Below are 16,885 nucleotides of genomic sequence, written 5' to 3'. Positions count from 1 at the left end.
AGCACTTATGGTCAAGCAGGGTGTACTCTCTCTTCTCACGATCGTGTATTTTTCAAGCAATTAAAAACTTTCCAGCATGGAGGTTAGAACAAATGTATTCACCGCAAATCAAATTTTTGGGGAAAATTAGTTGAATTCAAATTCAAAAGATTCTCTCATCTATATTACTTACACCAACTCTTATTTGATTTACTTTAGACAAAATGTGCCTAAAAACTTTTAAAGGGTGTTAAGCGAGGCACACATAGATCTGTTCTTTTTGGAGCAAATACAATTTCCTAAATTGATTTGCGCCAGAGCGAAGGTGCAACTTACACCAAAAGGTAGACTCAAAAACATAGTAAATGTGGGCTTGTGCACTCCTGGAATAGGACAGGCGAGGTTCACTCAATGTTTCTGTCATATAGAATGGCTCTCGGTGCCATACAACATATTACAACAGGCTGTGGAAGAGAGCACATCTCTAGCAGTGATGGGTCAGCATCCCCTATCAATAGCTATGGGAAATGGTGTACTTCTATATTTGCAAATATCTCGACTGCTAAAATAGAAATAAAAGTTTTGAAAGATGAAAATTTCGGGCTTCAAGATCAATGCAAAATATTTCTTCACAAAATCTGGTTGATGAATAAATCTAAATAATCCAGGCTAGTGTAGCTACACTGATGTTTTGATCACAACAGTTAAAGAAGCACTCCTCCTCCCATCAAAGTTTTTATCCTCTTAATATAATGCAGTCATATTATATAGCACTGTGTACTTACAATTGCTCCTTTTGCCTTTCTACACAGTTTATTATTCTCTTTTCTGCTTTATGTCAAAACAGGAAGTCTCTTGTCCCTGTATTTATCATTCCCCTCTTCAACTCCTGACCAAGCTACTCCCTCTAGCCCCCCGCCATAGACTTCTGCAGAGACTTATGAGTCATACGGGACAAATTGACCTCCTATTTCTACATAGAGCTCAGATGGATTTAACTAGTCAGTTTTTAATCATGTGATTTAATAGACCAAATGGAAAAGAATTAGCTGTGCAGAAAGTCAAAGTGAGCAATTGTAAGTACACAATGCCATATAATATGATTGCAATATATTAAGAGGATACAAATTTTGATGGAGGATGAGTGTTTTTATAAAATCACATTTCCATAGTTCTACCAGTAAAAGCTGTGTATGACAGATCACAACACTGTATAAAGAAAGACCTAACACTACCTATGCACAAAGAAACACGAGGAACTAAAAATTTATTTTTCAGGCTGACTGTACTTAAAACAGTATTCCCCCAAGATCTCCGGCTTCGAATATGAAACTCGAGCAACAGTCCAAAGTGCTGTAAAAACATTCCCAAATTGAGGCATACATTGTAACAATGTCAAGATGACAGCAGTATCGATTTCTAAGAATCGTCGTCCATATCCACATCCGCTTGTAACTGATGAACCATTTTGTCTTCCAACAATTTTGCTTTTCCTGAAAATGACAGAAAAAAATATATATGTAACTCACCACACTAGACTATGAAAGGAAGAGAAATGTAAATGAACACAAATATATAGTTAGAGAAGAAATATACAGTTTAGTAAATTATATACCTTTACAATGTTTTCCAGAATGAGTAAATATTAAGCACTGGCATGTGTTAGGACTTCGCTATAAAATGCCATAACATGCATTTCTGCAGGACATATTGAGCATTTGCAGTTCATATACAAAGACCACACACTGCATGGCGGGGTCACAGTAGGATAGAGGAGACATCCCTTCCTATTGTTTATATCAGACCCACTTGTAAACCAATCCTAGCCATTATAGTCAGAGCATCAAAGATTTTAATCACATACTAGTGACAACTTTATGTGTGGCATTTCGCACAAGGGGATCCAAGACAAATACAAAAAAATCTGGTAAGCTAACAATTTGCTGGTCATTATTAACCAAGCTGTACAGTTACAGTTATTATCCAGTGCCTGTCACATCAGGGGTGTAGCGTTAAGCATAAAAAATAACAAAGGCACTGCTGAGGTGGTGCCTGCCAGTCCCTTACAGACCTCGTGCATGCGATACTGCTAGGCATGCACATAACCTGACAATCGAAGGATGAATGCCACATCAGCAGCCCCTCATCTCCTGACGCAGAAGTGAGAGGTGCTGGATAGCCATTTCAACCAAATTTACATAGGGCTTACTTCATCCAAGTTGAATATTCGTATGTCACAGATAGTCATATTTTAGACTTGAAAGTGGATTTTCATCTCAAGTAGAAAGTGCTTTAGCACTGGTGTTAAAAGGTTTATCCGGCCATAAGAAAACTATCAAAAGACAGGCGTAGTTGAGCAGTGCACAGCAGCAGCACTTACTCATTAAAGCACCACTCCAGCATTTTTTATTGCAGTGCTACCACTAATCTAAGTTCCCTGCCCCCAGTCTTAAACTTACCATCTTCATCTGTTATTGATGCTGCTCCAGTCAGTCTTTTGCAGCTTGTTACCTGCCGGATCGCTCCTGTGTTTGTTGGGTGAGCCAAAAGTCACTACTCAATGCAAGTCATTCAGAGACAGAACAACGCTCTAATAGACTTGCATTAAAAGTTTGTGACCGTTACCTCCGGTCAGTCAGTATTTGCGGTCACAGAATGGCGGAGCGTGAACGGAGCAGCACCAGGAAGAACTGAAGACAGATGAGTATAATACTAGGGTCAGGGAACTTAAGATTACTAGTACCACTACAGCGTTAAAATACCCAAAACGCTGGAGTAGTGGCTTACACAGAGCTGCGCTTTACAGATCCTTTCAAAATGTTACATTAAAGGACAGCAGGAGCAAATGACAACTGGTCAGTGGGGATGCGAGGTGTAGGACCACCACCAATCTGATACTGATGACCTATCCTATGGATAAGATAGGTCACTAACATGAACTACTTTTTTTCCTATAAGTTTTCACACTGTTTAACAAACAGCTTTATTCACCCACCCTCACTTCAGCTCTGGCTGTCCCCAGTCTCTGTTGACAATCTGCAGTGGTGATGTCATGACTAGAGTGCACATTACTGCTGCAGCCAATCACTGGGCTCAGCAGTCTCTTGTGAACTTGCTTGGCATCTCCACTGAGCCTCAATGATTTGCTGCATTCTTCACTTCCGCTGTAACATCACCTCTGCAGCCTATCAACAAAGGCCGTAAGCCGCAGCAAGGAGCAGGAGCTATGGCAGAGGTGGGCAGTAAAGCGCTGTTATTTGTAAACAGTTGAAGCCCATAGGGTAAAAGTAATGACAGGCCATTCAGCGAGTCAAAGGGGTCAAATACATACTCTTAACCGTTGATTAACTCTGTAAAACTCAGGAAAACAGCAATGTCGGGTAATTGCCAATATACACAGTGATATACTACACAGAAAGACTAACATCTCCAGAAAAGTAATAAACATGTGAATTCAAGAAAAATCCAAGTCCTCTGGCAGACTAAGCAACTTACCAGCATGTGGGGCCCGGATAAGATGTATGTTCTTTTTGACTTCTTTGATATCTTGAACTTTCTCCAACTCTTTGCCCTTCTTTAGTCTACAAGACAGAAACGTGCATGACCTCTTGCTTGACTTCTCAGACAGTAAGGAGCTGAGCTACCTGTGACCCGATGCTTTCTTACCTGTTCATGATAAATCGGGCCTGACGCTTCTGCTTGATCTCTTCTACTCTCTTCATAGCCTCAACTAAAAGAGAGAATTTAATACGTTAAAGAAAAAAAATAACACAAATGAATCGACTAAACTTGACTCTACGCTCCACAGTGATGCTTACATATAATATGCTGCAAGAACAATCAATCGTGAGAGCAGATCGTAAAAGGTTGTGAACTTGCCATGATTTCCTGCTCATGTTTTTTTCACCAGCAGTAAATAGATGGAAATCTTATTTTCTTTGATTTTTGTTCCAAAGAACAATAAATTAACCTATATAATGTGTAAATCTACAAGATTTGAGATAAAAAAAAAAAACCATTACCGCTCTTGCTCCATAACTCCCGCTGGTATTTCACAGGTTCATTTCTTCGTTTTTCAAATTCAAATGAATTATCCTGCACAAGAAATGTCATCTGTTATTACATTGTACACATGTGTCCCCTACACAAAGCCCCAAACAAACTTCTCACAAGTGCTACAATTATAGGCAGTGTACCACCCATCACTATGGGAGCATGGGCCTAGGGCTAGCAGTAAAAGTGGGATGACTCACAGTGCCAGCAACACCTTCTACAGTTGTAAAAATGATACTGGAGAAACCTGCAGTAAATACAGTAAAATGATACTGACGTTACTACCATGTAACATACTACGATGTGCCATCACTTCCTGACCCCCCAAGCTCATTCCCCTCACAGGTTATACCTGCACGGTGACGCTCAGGTCTTCTCTAGTGAGTGATCCGTCACGCAGATGTGTAGAGGAAACGCAGACCTGTCAGCAGGTATTGGCTATCCCATCTGAGAGCAGCACGATATAGGGGCAGAGAACCAGATTCCAGTGATGTGTCATTTACTGAGCTAGCACTGTTTTGTCTGCTACAGATCTACTCTCAACGCTGAGCTCTATATAACCCACCCACACCTCTGATTGCCAGCATTATGTGTACACTGCCCAGGCAGAAAGCTGCCAATCAGTGGTGGGGACGAGGTTATACATAGCTTGTAAATACGGAGGACACAATAGCAGCAGGTTTACTAGTCCTCTAGGGATAATCTCCTGCTGATAAAATTACTCTTATTAAAACCGCAGCAAACAGACCAGTAAGTGACAGAATGCTGTAATCAAGGTACAAATTTCCTTTAAAGAGTACCCAATACCAATCTGGGGCTGCTCTTCTTAATTTAACCCCTTTACCCCCAAGAGTGGTTTGCACGTTCATGACCGGGCCAATTTTAACAATTCTGACCACTGTCCCTTTATGAGGTAATAACTCTGGAACGCTTCCATGGATCACGGTGATTCTGACATTGTTTTCTCGTGACATATTGTGCTTCATGTTAGTGGTAAAATTTCATTCATATAACTTGTGTTTATTTGTGAAAAAAACAGAAATTTGGCGAAAATTTTTAAAATTTCGCAATTTTCCAACTTTGAATTTTTATGCCCTTAAATCACAGAGATATGGCACACAAAAAACTTAATAAGTAACATGTCACATATGTTTACTTTACATCAGCAAAATTTGGGAACCAAAATTTTTTTTTGTTAGGAAGTTATAAGGGTTAAAATTTGACCAACGATTACTCATTTTTGCAACACTTTTATTTTTACGGACCACATCACATTTGAAGCCACTTTGAGGGGTCTATATGATAGAAAATACTCAAAAGTGACACAATTCTAAAAACTGCACCCCTCAAGGTGCTCAAAACCAGATTCAAGAAGTTTATTAACCCTTCAGGTGCTTCACAGGAATTTTTTGAACGTTTAAAAAAAAAATGAACATTTAACTTTTTTTCACAAAAAAAATACTTCAGGTCCAATTTTTTTTATTTTACCAAGGGTAACAGGAGAAATTGGACTGCAAAAGTTATTGTGCAGTTTGTCCAGAGTACGCTGGTACCCCATATGTGGGGGGGAACCACTGTTTCGGCGCATGGCAGAGCTCAGAAGGGAAGGAGCGCCGTTTGAATTTTTCAACGCAAAATTGGCTGGAATTCAGATCGGACGCCATGTCACATTTGGAGAGCCCCTAATGTACCTAAACAGTGGAAACCCCCCCAAAAGTGACCCCATTTTGGAAACTAGACCCCCCAAGGAACTTATCTAGATATGTGGTGAGAACTTTGAACCCACAAGGGCTTCACAGAATCGTAGAATCGTAGAGTTGGAAGGGACCTCCTGGGCCATCTGGTCCAACCCCCTGCTCAAAGCAGGATTCGCTAAATCATCCCAGTTAGATGTCTGTCCAGCCTCTGTTTGAAGACTTCCATTGAAGGAGAACTCACCACTTCTCGTGGCAGCCTGTTCCACTCATTGATCACTCTAACTGTCAAAAAGTTTTTTCTAATATCTAATCTGTGTTTCCTCCCATTCAGCTTCATCCCATTGCTTCTAGTCTTTCCTTGTGCAAATGAGAATAAAGTTGATCCTTCTACAATGTGACAGCCCTTTAGATATTTGTAGACAGCTATTAAGTCTCCTCTCAGTCTTCTCTTTTGCAAACTAAACATTCCCAAATCCTGCAACCTTTCCTCATAAGACAGGGTTTGCAGACCGGTCACCATTCTGGTCGCTCTTTTCTGAACTTGCTCCAGTTTGTTGATGTCTTTTTTAAAATGTGGTGCCCAAAATTGGACACAATATTCCAGATGAGGTCTGACCAAAGAGGAGTAGAGGGAAATAATTACTTCACGTGATCTAGACTGTATGCTTCTGTTAATACATCCTAGAATTGCATTTGCCTTTTTTGCTGCTGCATCACACTGTTGACTCATATTCAGTCTGTGATCTATTAGTATACCCAAGTCTTTTTCACATGTGCTGTCACTTAGCCCTATTCCTCCCATTCTATATATGCTTTTTTCATTTTTATTGCCCAGATGTAGTACTTTGCATTTCTCCCTGTTAAAAACCATTCTGTTAGTTGCTGCCCACTTCTCCAGTTTATTTAAATCTTTTTGAATCCTCTCTCTCTCTTCTCTAGTATTAGCTATCCCTCCTAGCTTTGTGTCATCAGCAAATTTAATCAGTTTACCCTCAATTCCTTCATCTAAATCGTTGATAAAGATGTTGAACAATACAGGGCCCAGGACAGAGCCCTGTGGTACCCCACTTGAGACATTCTTCCAACTGGATGTGCAGCCATTTACGACCACTCTTTGGGTCCGATCACTAAGCCAGTTATGAATCCACCTAACAGTTGCCTTGTCCATTCCATACTTAGTCATTTTTTCAATAAGGATTGTATGAGAGACTTTGTCAAATGCTTTGCTGAAGTCAAGATATACTATATCTACAGCATTTCCTTGATCCACCCAATCAGTAATACCATCATAGAAGGAAATTAAATTAGTCTGACATGACTTATTAGTTACAAACCCATGCTGACTCTGTTTAATCACTTCATTCTTATCCAGGTATTGACATACATGTTGTTTAATAATTTGTTCAAAGATCTTTCCTGGTATAGAAGTCAGACTAACCGGCCTATAGTTGCCTGGGTCCACCTTCTTCCCCTTTTTGAAGATAGGAACAACATTTGCTCTTCTCCAGTCTTCTGGCACTTCTCCTGTTCTCCAAGAATTTTCAAAGATTATGGAGAGGGGTTCAAAAATTTCTTCTGCTATCTCCTTCAGTACTCTGGGGTGTAATTCATCTGGACCTGGAGACTTGAATACATTTAGGTTAGCTAAGTGTTTCCTCACTATCTTTCTGTTTATAGATATCCTGGATTCTTCTATTCCCTTAATAGGACAGTGAATAACAGTTGATGTTACATTTCCTTTCTGAGAGAAAACAGATGCAAAATAGGAATTTAAAAGTTCAGCCTTCTCAACATCCTGTCTTACCATTTCATCATTTTCATCCTGTAAAAATCCTATAGCATCTTTGACTTTTCTTTTACTTTTGACATATCCCCAAAATCCTTTATTATTGCTTTTGACATCTCTTGCAAGCCTCAATTCATTTTCAGCTTTAGATAATCTGATTTGTGCCTTGCAGGTTCTGCAGACAGCATTATATTCTTCTTTAGATATGCCTCCTTCTTTCCATTTTATAAACATTTTTTGCTTCCTTTTTAGCATGTGCTTAAGTTCTGTGTTCATCCATCCTGGTTTCCTTAAATGCTTCCTATTCTTCCCTCTTTTCGGAATTGTTAACAACTGTGCTTTGAGAATTTCATTTTTCAAGACTTCCCATCCTTCCTGGACATTTTTGTCTTTAAGGATATCCAGCCATTGGATCCCTCCAATTCTCTTTCTGAATCCCTTAAAATCTGCCTTTCTGAAATCTAACCTTGACGTCTGAGTCTTCACAGGTCTTCCGCCTCTAGTTATCCAAAATTCTAAAATAGCATGGTCGCTACCTCCTAGGGTCCCAGCCACTTTTACCTCCTCAACCATTTCCTCCCTGTTTATAAGGATTAGATCCAAGGTAGCAGTTCCCCTTGTTTTCTCCTTTACCTTTTGGAAGATAAAGTTGTCAGCAAGAGAGGATAAGAATTTCCTTGACCTGTTAGTTTTGCCTGAGAGAGATTCCCAACAAATGTCTGGATAGTTGAAATCTCCCATGACAACTATGTCATATTTTTTGGAGAACTTGGCCATTTGATGCATAAAGAGTTCATCCATATCTTCAGCTTGCACAGGCGGCCTGTAGTAAATGCCTACAATGGTGTCCTTTCCATTGTTCTGTCCTTGTATTCTTACCCAAACAGTTTCCACAGAACTCCCAGTCTCTGAAGCTTCAATCTCTGTGCAGATATACGCATTTCTAACATACAATGCGACACCCCCTCCTCGTTTATCAAGTCTGTTTCTTGCAAATAAGTTGTATCCTTCTAGTCTTGTATTCCAATCATGTGTATTGTCCCACCAAGTTTCAGTGATTCCAATGACATCATATTTCTTTTCCTGTGTTAGTAGTTCCAATTCTCCTTGTTTGTTGCCCATGCTTTGTGCATTAGTATAGAAACATTTTAGTTTGTGATTGGTTTCTCTTTCTCCAATATTTTTTTTAATTAGATTCTTTTGTCTTTGTTCTTCCTTTCCACTTCTAATAGCAGAGTTCTCAGTAGCATTTGTCAGGTGTATGGCTTTTTCTGGTCTTTTGCTTCCCTTCCCATGTTGTTCTAGTTTAAAGCTCTCCTTACAAGTGTAGCAAGGCGACTTCCAAATACATGTTTTCCAGTCTTCGTAAGGTGCACCCCATCTCTAGCAAGTAGTCCATCGTATAAGTAGTTCACTCCGTGATCCAGAAATCCAAATCGTCATTTATAACGTAGTCGTACAATTAAAAAATCATTTTTTTTCCACAAAAATGATCTTTTCACCCCAAATTTATTTTCCCAAGGGTAACAGGACCCTAAAAGTTATTGTGCAATTTGTCCTGAGTACGCTGATACCCCATATGTGGGTGTAAATGACTATTTGGGCGCATGACAGAGCTCGGAAGGGAAGCAGCGCCATATGACTTTTTTTGGCTGGAATTGAGATCAGACACAATGTCGCGTTTAGAAAGCCCCTGATGTGCCAAAACAGTGGAAACCCCCCCACAAGAGACTCCATTTTGGAAACTAGACCCCCCAAGGAACTTATCTAGATGTGTGGTGAGAACTTTGAACCTCCCAGGGCTTCACAGAAGTTTATAACACCCGGGCGTGAAAATAAAAAAAATCATTTTTTCCACAAACATGATCTTTTAGTCCCCAATTTTTTTAATTTTCCCAAGGGTTGTCCAATTTGTCCTGAGTACGCCGATACCCCATATGTGGGAGAAAACGACTGTATGGGGACACATCGGGGCTCGGAAGGGAAGTAGTGACGTTTTGGAATGCAGACTTTGATGGAATGGTCTGCGGGTGTCATGGCGCGTTTGGAGAGCCTCTGATGTGCCTAAACTGTTGAAACTCCCCACTAGTGACCCCATTTTGGAAACTAGACCCCCCACGGAACTTATCTAGATGTGTGGTGAGCACTTTGAACCCCCAAGTGCTTCACAGAAGTTTATAACGCCCAGGCCATAAAAATGATATTTTTGCCCCCAATTTTTTATTTTCCTAAGGGTAACAGGAGAAATTGGACCCCAAAAGTTGTTTTGCAAATTGTCCTGAGTAGGCTGATACGCCACATGTGGGGGAAAAAACACTGTTTGGGCGCACGGCAGAGCTTGGAAGGGAAGGAGCACCATTTGACTTTTTCAACGCAGAATTGGCTGGAATTGAGATCAGACGCCATGCTGCGTTTGGAGAGCACCTGATGTGCCCAAACAGTGGAAACCCCCCAATTATAACTCCAACCCTAACCCCAACACACCCCTAACCCTAGCCCTAACGGGAAAATGGAAATACTTTTTTTTTATTTTATTATTTTTCCCTAACTAAGGGGGTGATAATGGGGGGTTTGATTTACTATTTATGGCGGCTTTTATGTTTGGCAGCTGTCACACGCTAAAAGACGTTTTTTATTGTAAAAATAGTTTTTGCATCACCACATATTGAGAGTTATAATTTTTCCATATTTTGACCCACCGAGTCATGTGAGGTCTTATTTTTTGCGGGACCAGTTGACGTTTCTATTGGTACCATTTTCGGGCACATGACATTTTTTGATCGCTTTTTATTCCGATTTTTGGGACGCAGAATGAACAAAAACAAGCATTTCAAGAAGTTCTTTTGGGGGGTGCGTTTACACCGTTCTGCGTGTGGTAAAATTGATAAAGCGGTTTTATTCTTCGGATCAGTATGGTTATAGCGATACCTCATTTTTGTTTTTTTATGTTTTGGCGCTTTTATGCACTGAAAACAATTTTATACAAAAAATAATTATTTTTGCATTGCTTTATTCTGCGAGCTATAACTTTTTTATTTTTTGCGGATGACGCTGTATGGCGGCTCGTTTTTTGCGGGACAAGAGGACGTTTTCAGCGGTACCATGGATATTTATATCCGTCTTTTTAATCGCGCGTTATTGCACTTTTTGTTCGGCGGTATGATAATAAAGCATCATTTTTTTGCTTTGTTTTTTATTTTTATTTTTTATGGGGTTCGCTAAAGGGTTTATCCTAATGGGACAGTTTTATAGGGCGGGTCGTTACCGACGCGGCGATACTAAATATGTGCACTTTTATTGTATGGTTTTGTTTTTTTTCTTATTTCCAAAAAATGAATTTATTAGGGAATTTTTTTTTCTTTCTTTATTTAGCGATTTTTTATAAATTATTTTTACAGCGATCTGTCACAGGCACTGCAGCAGGCTTCCTCATGCCTTCCAATCGCCGGCAGGCCCCCGAAGGTCCCTGCCGCCATATTGGATCCAGGGACCTGCAGGGAAGGAGGCCCCCGTGGCAGCGCTGCAGATCGCGCTGCTCCGGGGGGCTCAGGGAAGCACGGAGGGAGCCCCCTCCCTGCCGATGCTTCCCTAAACACCCGGTACACTGCGATCGTGTTTGATTGCAGTGTGCCAGGGGTTAACGCGATCAGGGGCTCACCCCGTGAGCGCCGCTGATCGCGCTAGACGTACTATTCCGTCCATGGGCATAGGGGCCCGGGTCCCATGGACGGGATAGTACGTCTCATGTCAGAAAGGGGTTAATGGGAACATGTCACCAGAAGTAATGCTGTTAACCTGCAGATATGCGGCTAATAGCGTTATGATGCTGCCCGGCGCCTGCACGTAGCCAAATTCAACATGGCGAAAAAGTTCTTTATTCTCCCCACCAGCATTATATATTCAGTCACCGCACTGAAAATAGAGCGACCAATGTAATCGTGCCCCCCCAGCCCTGTAATCAGGCCCGGTTACATACGCTTCTGTATATTCAGAGCAGTGACTGAACCGTCGCCATGACTATATAATGAATGCTGGTGAGGAGAATAAAGTTCATGTTGTCCCCAGTGCATTAGTCTGCGTGCAGGCGCCGGGCAGCATCATAACACTGTTAACCTGAAGATTAACAGCATTATTTCTGGTGACAGGTTCCCTTTAATAAACCATTGGGCAGCTCCATACTGATGATTTTACTAAATATAAGTGTCAAAAGTGCTCATCAAAGCATCTAACGCCCCTGAAATGGCCTATCAAATTTAGACATGAACTTCCAAGTTATGGGACCCTTCAGCAGGCGCACTCACAGTGGAAGAACAACATCTGGAGATATATTGCTCTTACGACTTAACCCATTGATAACACATGCTTTACTAAGCTGTTACGGAATGGTAACTGTTCTAATGCTACCAATCTAACAATATCCTACTCTTTCAATGCGAGAATGACCTCAAAGGGTTATGGGATCTAGCTTTCATGTCGAGTTCCCACAACATAGAAAGTCTAAGGCTGAGTTCACACGTGGCGTTTTTTTCGCGTTTCCGCGGCTGTTTTAACCGCGCGATTTTGCCGCGAAAAATAAGCATCCCATGCATTCTTATGGGATTCCGCAATGCTGTGCTAATGCTGCGGTTTTTACCGCGGCGGAATCGCTTCGCGGTAAAAACCGCAGCATGCTCATTAATTTGCGGAATCGCGGCGATCCCGCACCCATAGGAATGCATTGTTCCGCTTACTTTCCGCATGTGGCTGTGCACACCATGCGGAAAGTAAGCAGAACAATTGCGGATGGTACCCACGGTCCGGAGGAGAGGAGACTGTCCTCCAGGCTTTGGGTACCATACCCCTGTAAAAAATAGAATTTAAAAATAAAAAATATTGTTATTCTCACCCTCCGACGTTCCGCGCAGTCTTCCCGCTTCTCTCCACGCTCCCGTTCCCAGTAGTCCTTTGCGAAAATGCCCGCGATGGCGTCCGTTCTCGCGGGATCGCGAAGTCTCTCGGTCATTCGCGCGACGTCATCGCGAATCACCGCGAGACGTCGCGATCCCGCGAGAACGGACGCCATCGCGGGCATTTTCGCAAAGGATTACTGGGAACGGATGCGCGGGATGTCGGAGGGTAAGAATAACACCATTTTTTATTTTTTTTACTACTGATGCTGCATAGGCGGCCTCAGTAGTAAAAAGTTGGTCACACTCGTCAAACACTATGTTTGACGAGTGTGACCAATCTGTCAATCAGTTCTCCCAGCGATGCTCCAGATCGCTTGGAGAACGCTAGCATTTTGCAAGCTAATTACGCTTGCAAAATGCTAGTTTTTCCGCGGGAATTTAAAATGCGATTTTCCCGCGGACTGGAATTCCGGAATTCTCGCGGTAATTTCCGCGAGAGTTCCGGTACGTGTGCACTTAGCCTTACCCTTTTGGGAGTCATTAGGAGCACTTTTGACCACAAGTTATATTTAGTAAAATCACGTATCTGAGGATGCCCACTCTTATTAAAAGGGAAGGCACAAATTGGTGATAGACATACTTTAGCTGCAACTGGTTAATTTTTATGATCGCCGTTAGGTCACATTCACAGGGCAGTATTTAGTCTGTATTTTACGTAAAAATCTGGAGTGGGTGAAAGATGTAGAAGTGGTGACGTGTTTATATTAGGCAAAGTTCACACTAGGCGTTTTTTGCAGCTTTTTTTTTGCAAATTTTTCAGCTGCGTTTTACAGTACTAGCAAAGTCTATGAGATTTCCGAAAGCTCATGCACACAGCTTGTTTGCTTTTTGTCATGATTTTGTGCTTTGCATGGATTCTTAAACAATGGTGCATATCACTTTCAGCGTTTTTCACCCATTGAAATGAATGGGTGTTGAAAAAACGTTTTTTTTTGTGTGCCAAACCCTGATTCTATAGAACAGGACTTTATTTTTTTTACAACACTAAACTTTATCAGCATGTACAAAAGACAAATCTAGCATGCCAAAACTGCAGCAAAAAATGCAAGTAAAACGTTTTATTTCTGCAGCTTCTTTCCTCTAATAGTATAAATCACCAATATCATCACCTTTGTACAAGAGGCATCAGTATGTGTTATAGATGTGCAGTTCTGGAAAGTGCAACTTACCACAGTTAACTCTTTACCAGCCGCTTTTCTGAAGGCTTTGGTCCATCTGATCTTTCTGGGATTACGCTTCTTCTTGAAGTTCTTGTGACATTTTGAGCGACAGAACCTGAACATCTGAAAAATCAAAATGTCAACTATAAGTATCTACTGTAACAAGCACATCTAGCATCCGATACTCCAGCACGCAGCCTCCATCTCCCCCCTCCCATATACACACACGCGCGCGCAAGCCCGTCTCTCCCCCCTCCCATATACACGCGCGCGCAAGCCCGTCTCTCACCCCTCCCATATACACACGCGCGCGCAAGCCTGTCTATCCCCCCTCCCATATACACACGCGCACAGCCTCAATCTCCCCCCTCCCATATACACACGCGCACAGCCTCAATCTCCCCCCTCCCATATACACACGCGCACAGCCTCAATCTCCCCCCTCCCATATACACACGCGCACAGCCTCAATCTCCCCCCTCCCATATACACACGCGCACAGCCTCAATCTCCCCCCTCCCATATACACACGCGCACAGCCTCAATCTCCCCCCTCCCATATACACACGCGCACAGCCTCAATCTCCCCCCTCCCATATACACACGCGCACAGCCTCAATCTCCCCCCTCCCATATACACACGCGCACAGCCTCAATCTCCCCCCTCCCATATACACGCGCACAGCCTCAATCTCCCCCCTCCCATATACACACGCGCACAGCCTCAATCTCCCCCCTCCCATATACACACGCGCACAGCCTCAATCTCCCCCCTCCCATATACACACGCGCACAGCCTCAATCTCCCCCCTCCCATATACACACGCGCACAGCCTCAATCTCCCCCCTCCCATATACACACGCGCACAGCCTCAATCTCCCCCCTCCCATATACACACGCGCACAGCCTCAATCTCCCCCCTCCCATATACACACGCGCAGCCTCAATCTCCCCCCTCCCATATACACACGCGCAGCCTCAATCTCCCCCCTCCCATATACACACGCGCAGCCTCAATCTCCCCCCTCCCATATACACACGCGCGCAAGCCTCTTTCCCCCCTCCCATACACACGCGCGGCCTGTCTCCCCCCCCCCCTCCCATATACACGCGCGGCCTGTCTCCCCCCCCCCTCCCATATACACGCGCGGCCTGTCTCCCCCCCCCTCCCATATACACGCGCGGCCTGTCTCCCCCCCCCTCCCATATACACGCGCGGCCTGTCTCCCCCCCCCCCATATACACGCGCGGCCTGTCTCCCCCCCCCTCCCATATACACGCGCGCGGCCTGTCTCCCCCCCCCTCCCATATACACGCGCGCGGCCTGTCTCCCCCCCCCTCCCATATACACGCGCGCGGCCTGTCTCCCCCCCCTCCCATATACACGCGCGCGGCCTGTCTCCCCCCCCCTCCCATATACACGCGCGCGGCCTGTCTCCTCCCCCCCTCCCATATACACGCGCGCGGCCTGTCTCCTCCCCCCCTCCCATATACACGCGCGCGGCCTGTCTCCTCCCCCCCTCCCATATACACGCGCGCGGCCTGTCTCCTCCCCCCCTGCCATATACACGCGCGCGGCCTGTCTCCTCCCCCCCTCCCATATACACGCGCGCGGCCTGTCTCTATACCCCCCCCCCCATATACACGCGCGCGGCCTGTCTCTATACCCCCCCCCCCATATACACGCGCGCGGCCTGTCTCTATACCCCCCCTCCCATATACACGCGCGCGGCCTGTCTCTATACCCCCCCTCCCATATACACGCGCGCGGCCTGTCTCTATACCCCCCCTCCCATATACACGCGCGCGGCCTGTCTCTATACCCCCCCTCCCATATACACGCGCGCGGCCTGTCTCTATACCCCCCCTCCCATATACACGCGCGCGGCCTGTCTCTATACCCCCCCTCCCATATACACGCGCGCGGCCTGTCTCTATACCCCCCCTCCCATATACACGCGCGCGGCCTGTCTCTATACCCCCCCTCCCATATACACGCGCGCGGCCTGTCTCTATACCCCCCCTCCCATATACACGCGCGCGGCCTGTCTCTATACCCCCCCCCCCCCATATACACGCGCGCGGCCTGTCTCTATACCCCCCCTCCCATATACACGCGCGCGGCCTGTCTCTATACCCCCCCCCCCCCCCCCTTTTACACGCGCGCGGCCTGTCTCTATACCCCCCCATATACACGCGCGCGGCCTGTCTCTTCCCCCATATACAACCACGGGCACAGCCGCGCTCACCTTGCAGTCGTTCCTAACAAACATCATGCCGTGCCCCGGGTAGATGGGCGCCGAGCAGAAATAACACTTCTCTATGCGCATATTTGCGGCTCAGTCTAGACGCCGTCCACCACCGCACCAGCACCAGACGTGAAAGGAAGTCACGTCATAGAGTCCGTGATTTCCTCTAAACCCAGAGCGTCTAGAAGAAACGTTTTCAACACATCGCCACCTGGCGGTCCCAGGTATGTACTGTAACCTCTCATTACTAAACGCTGAGTGTGATGAAACATCTGAAAACCCTGGAACCTGACGGTTCATTTATTGTTCTTACTGTAGAATTAATACAGTACACAAGTGGAAGTAATTTGTGAAACACACTACTAAACCCAGAACATTCCAGAGCTCTAATTTGTGTCATTTGGTCTCATTTACACAATTCACGTTTCGTTTTGCCATCTAACACTATATTGGAAACCCCTTGCGGCGAGTCCCGTGCCGTATTTCCAAATATATTAGGAATATTGTACAATCCACAGACTCCGATGGCACCAGATCGCACTGTGCACCGAATCCAGCATGGCAAGTGGTGGCCAGAGACCATAAAATGAGCCATTATGGCGGAGAGCGCAGAGTCCGCCTTGTCTATGGTGTCCGGGTAGTAGACTTTAGGCCTCAGGCAGAAGTAAGGTCTCACAGAAGTGGTTGGATTGTGTGTCAACAATCTACCATGTGAGAAAAGCGTGAGCCGGGTAATGGCCGTTCCAGTGACGGTCGGGGCCTAGGTGTGACACACGAGGGTGAAGCTGGTGGAGAAATGAAGAGGAGACATGTAATTAAGCAGAAACAGGTTGGAAACCCATGCTCTGGCCTAAGGTGACAACCAAAGGAAAAGGAAGTACCTGCAGTGCATGGCCACCACAGATGAAACAAGACAGTAGAGAGACTGATCAGCTGTGGTAGCATGTTTGTTTGAATACCCGTAGACAAAGTGCATGTGGGTGAAAGAAATCCCCTACTAGACAGTGAGCC

General features: G+C 44.5%; 1 protein-coding gene across 1 annotated transcript; it reads right to left on the bottom strand.

Moving 5' to 3' along the window:
• Positions 1-1,229: 1,229 nt before the first annotated feature.
• On the bottom strand, positions 1,230-16,033 carry RSL24D1 (ribosomal L24 domain containing 1). The gene is made up of 6 exons (XM_073568401.1): positions 15,875-16,033; positions 13,634-13,747; positions 4,002-4,074; positions 3,646-3,709; positions 3,475-3,560; positions 1,230-1,472 (listed from the first exon to the last, which is right to left on the bottom strand). The coding sequence occupies exons 1-6, from the start codon at positions 15,953-15,955 to the stop codon at positions 1,399-1,401; spliced, it is 492 nt and encodes a 163-aa protein (XP_073424502.1). The 5' UTR covers positions 15,956-16,033; the 3' UTR covers positions 1,230-1,398.
• Between the last annotated feature and the right edge of the window lie 852 nt (positions 16,034-16,885).

The sequence above is a fragment of the Dendrobates tinctorius genome, unplaced genomic scaffold (genome assembly GCF_039654945.1).
Source record: "Dendrobates tinctorius isolate UK_male_01 unplaced genomic scaffold, ASM3965494v1 ptg000022l, whole genome shotgun sequence".
In the NCBI taxonomy this organism is placed as follows: domain Eukaryota; kingdom Metazoa; phylum Chordata; class Amphibia; order Anura; family Dendrobatidae; genus Dendrobates; species Dendrobates tinctorius.
Note: the sequence above shows the minus strand (reverse complement) of the source record. Positions and strands in the feature narration are given on the sequence as shown.

Excerpts from the sequence above, each read along its gene's own strand:
- RSL24D1 (XM_073568401.1), bottom strand. The coding sequence starts at position 15,955 with ATGCGCATAGAGAAGTGTTATTTCTGCTCGGCGCCCATCTACCCGGGG. Across the intron at positions 4,075-13,633 it reads CTGGTAAAGAGTTAACTGTG|GATAATTCATTTGAATTTGA; the intron begins GTAAGTTGCACT and ends TTTCTTGTGCAG. Across the intron at positions 3,561-3,645 it reads GCCCGATTTATCATGAACAG|ACTAAAGAAGGGCAAAGAGT; the intron begins GTAAGAAAGCAT and ends TCTGTCTTGTAG.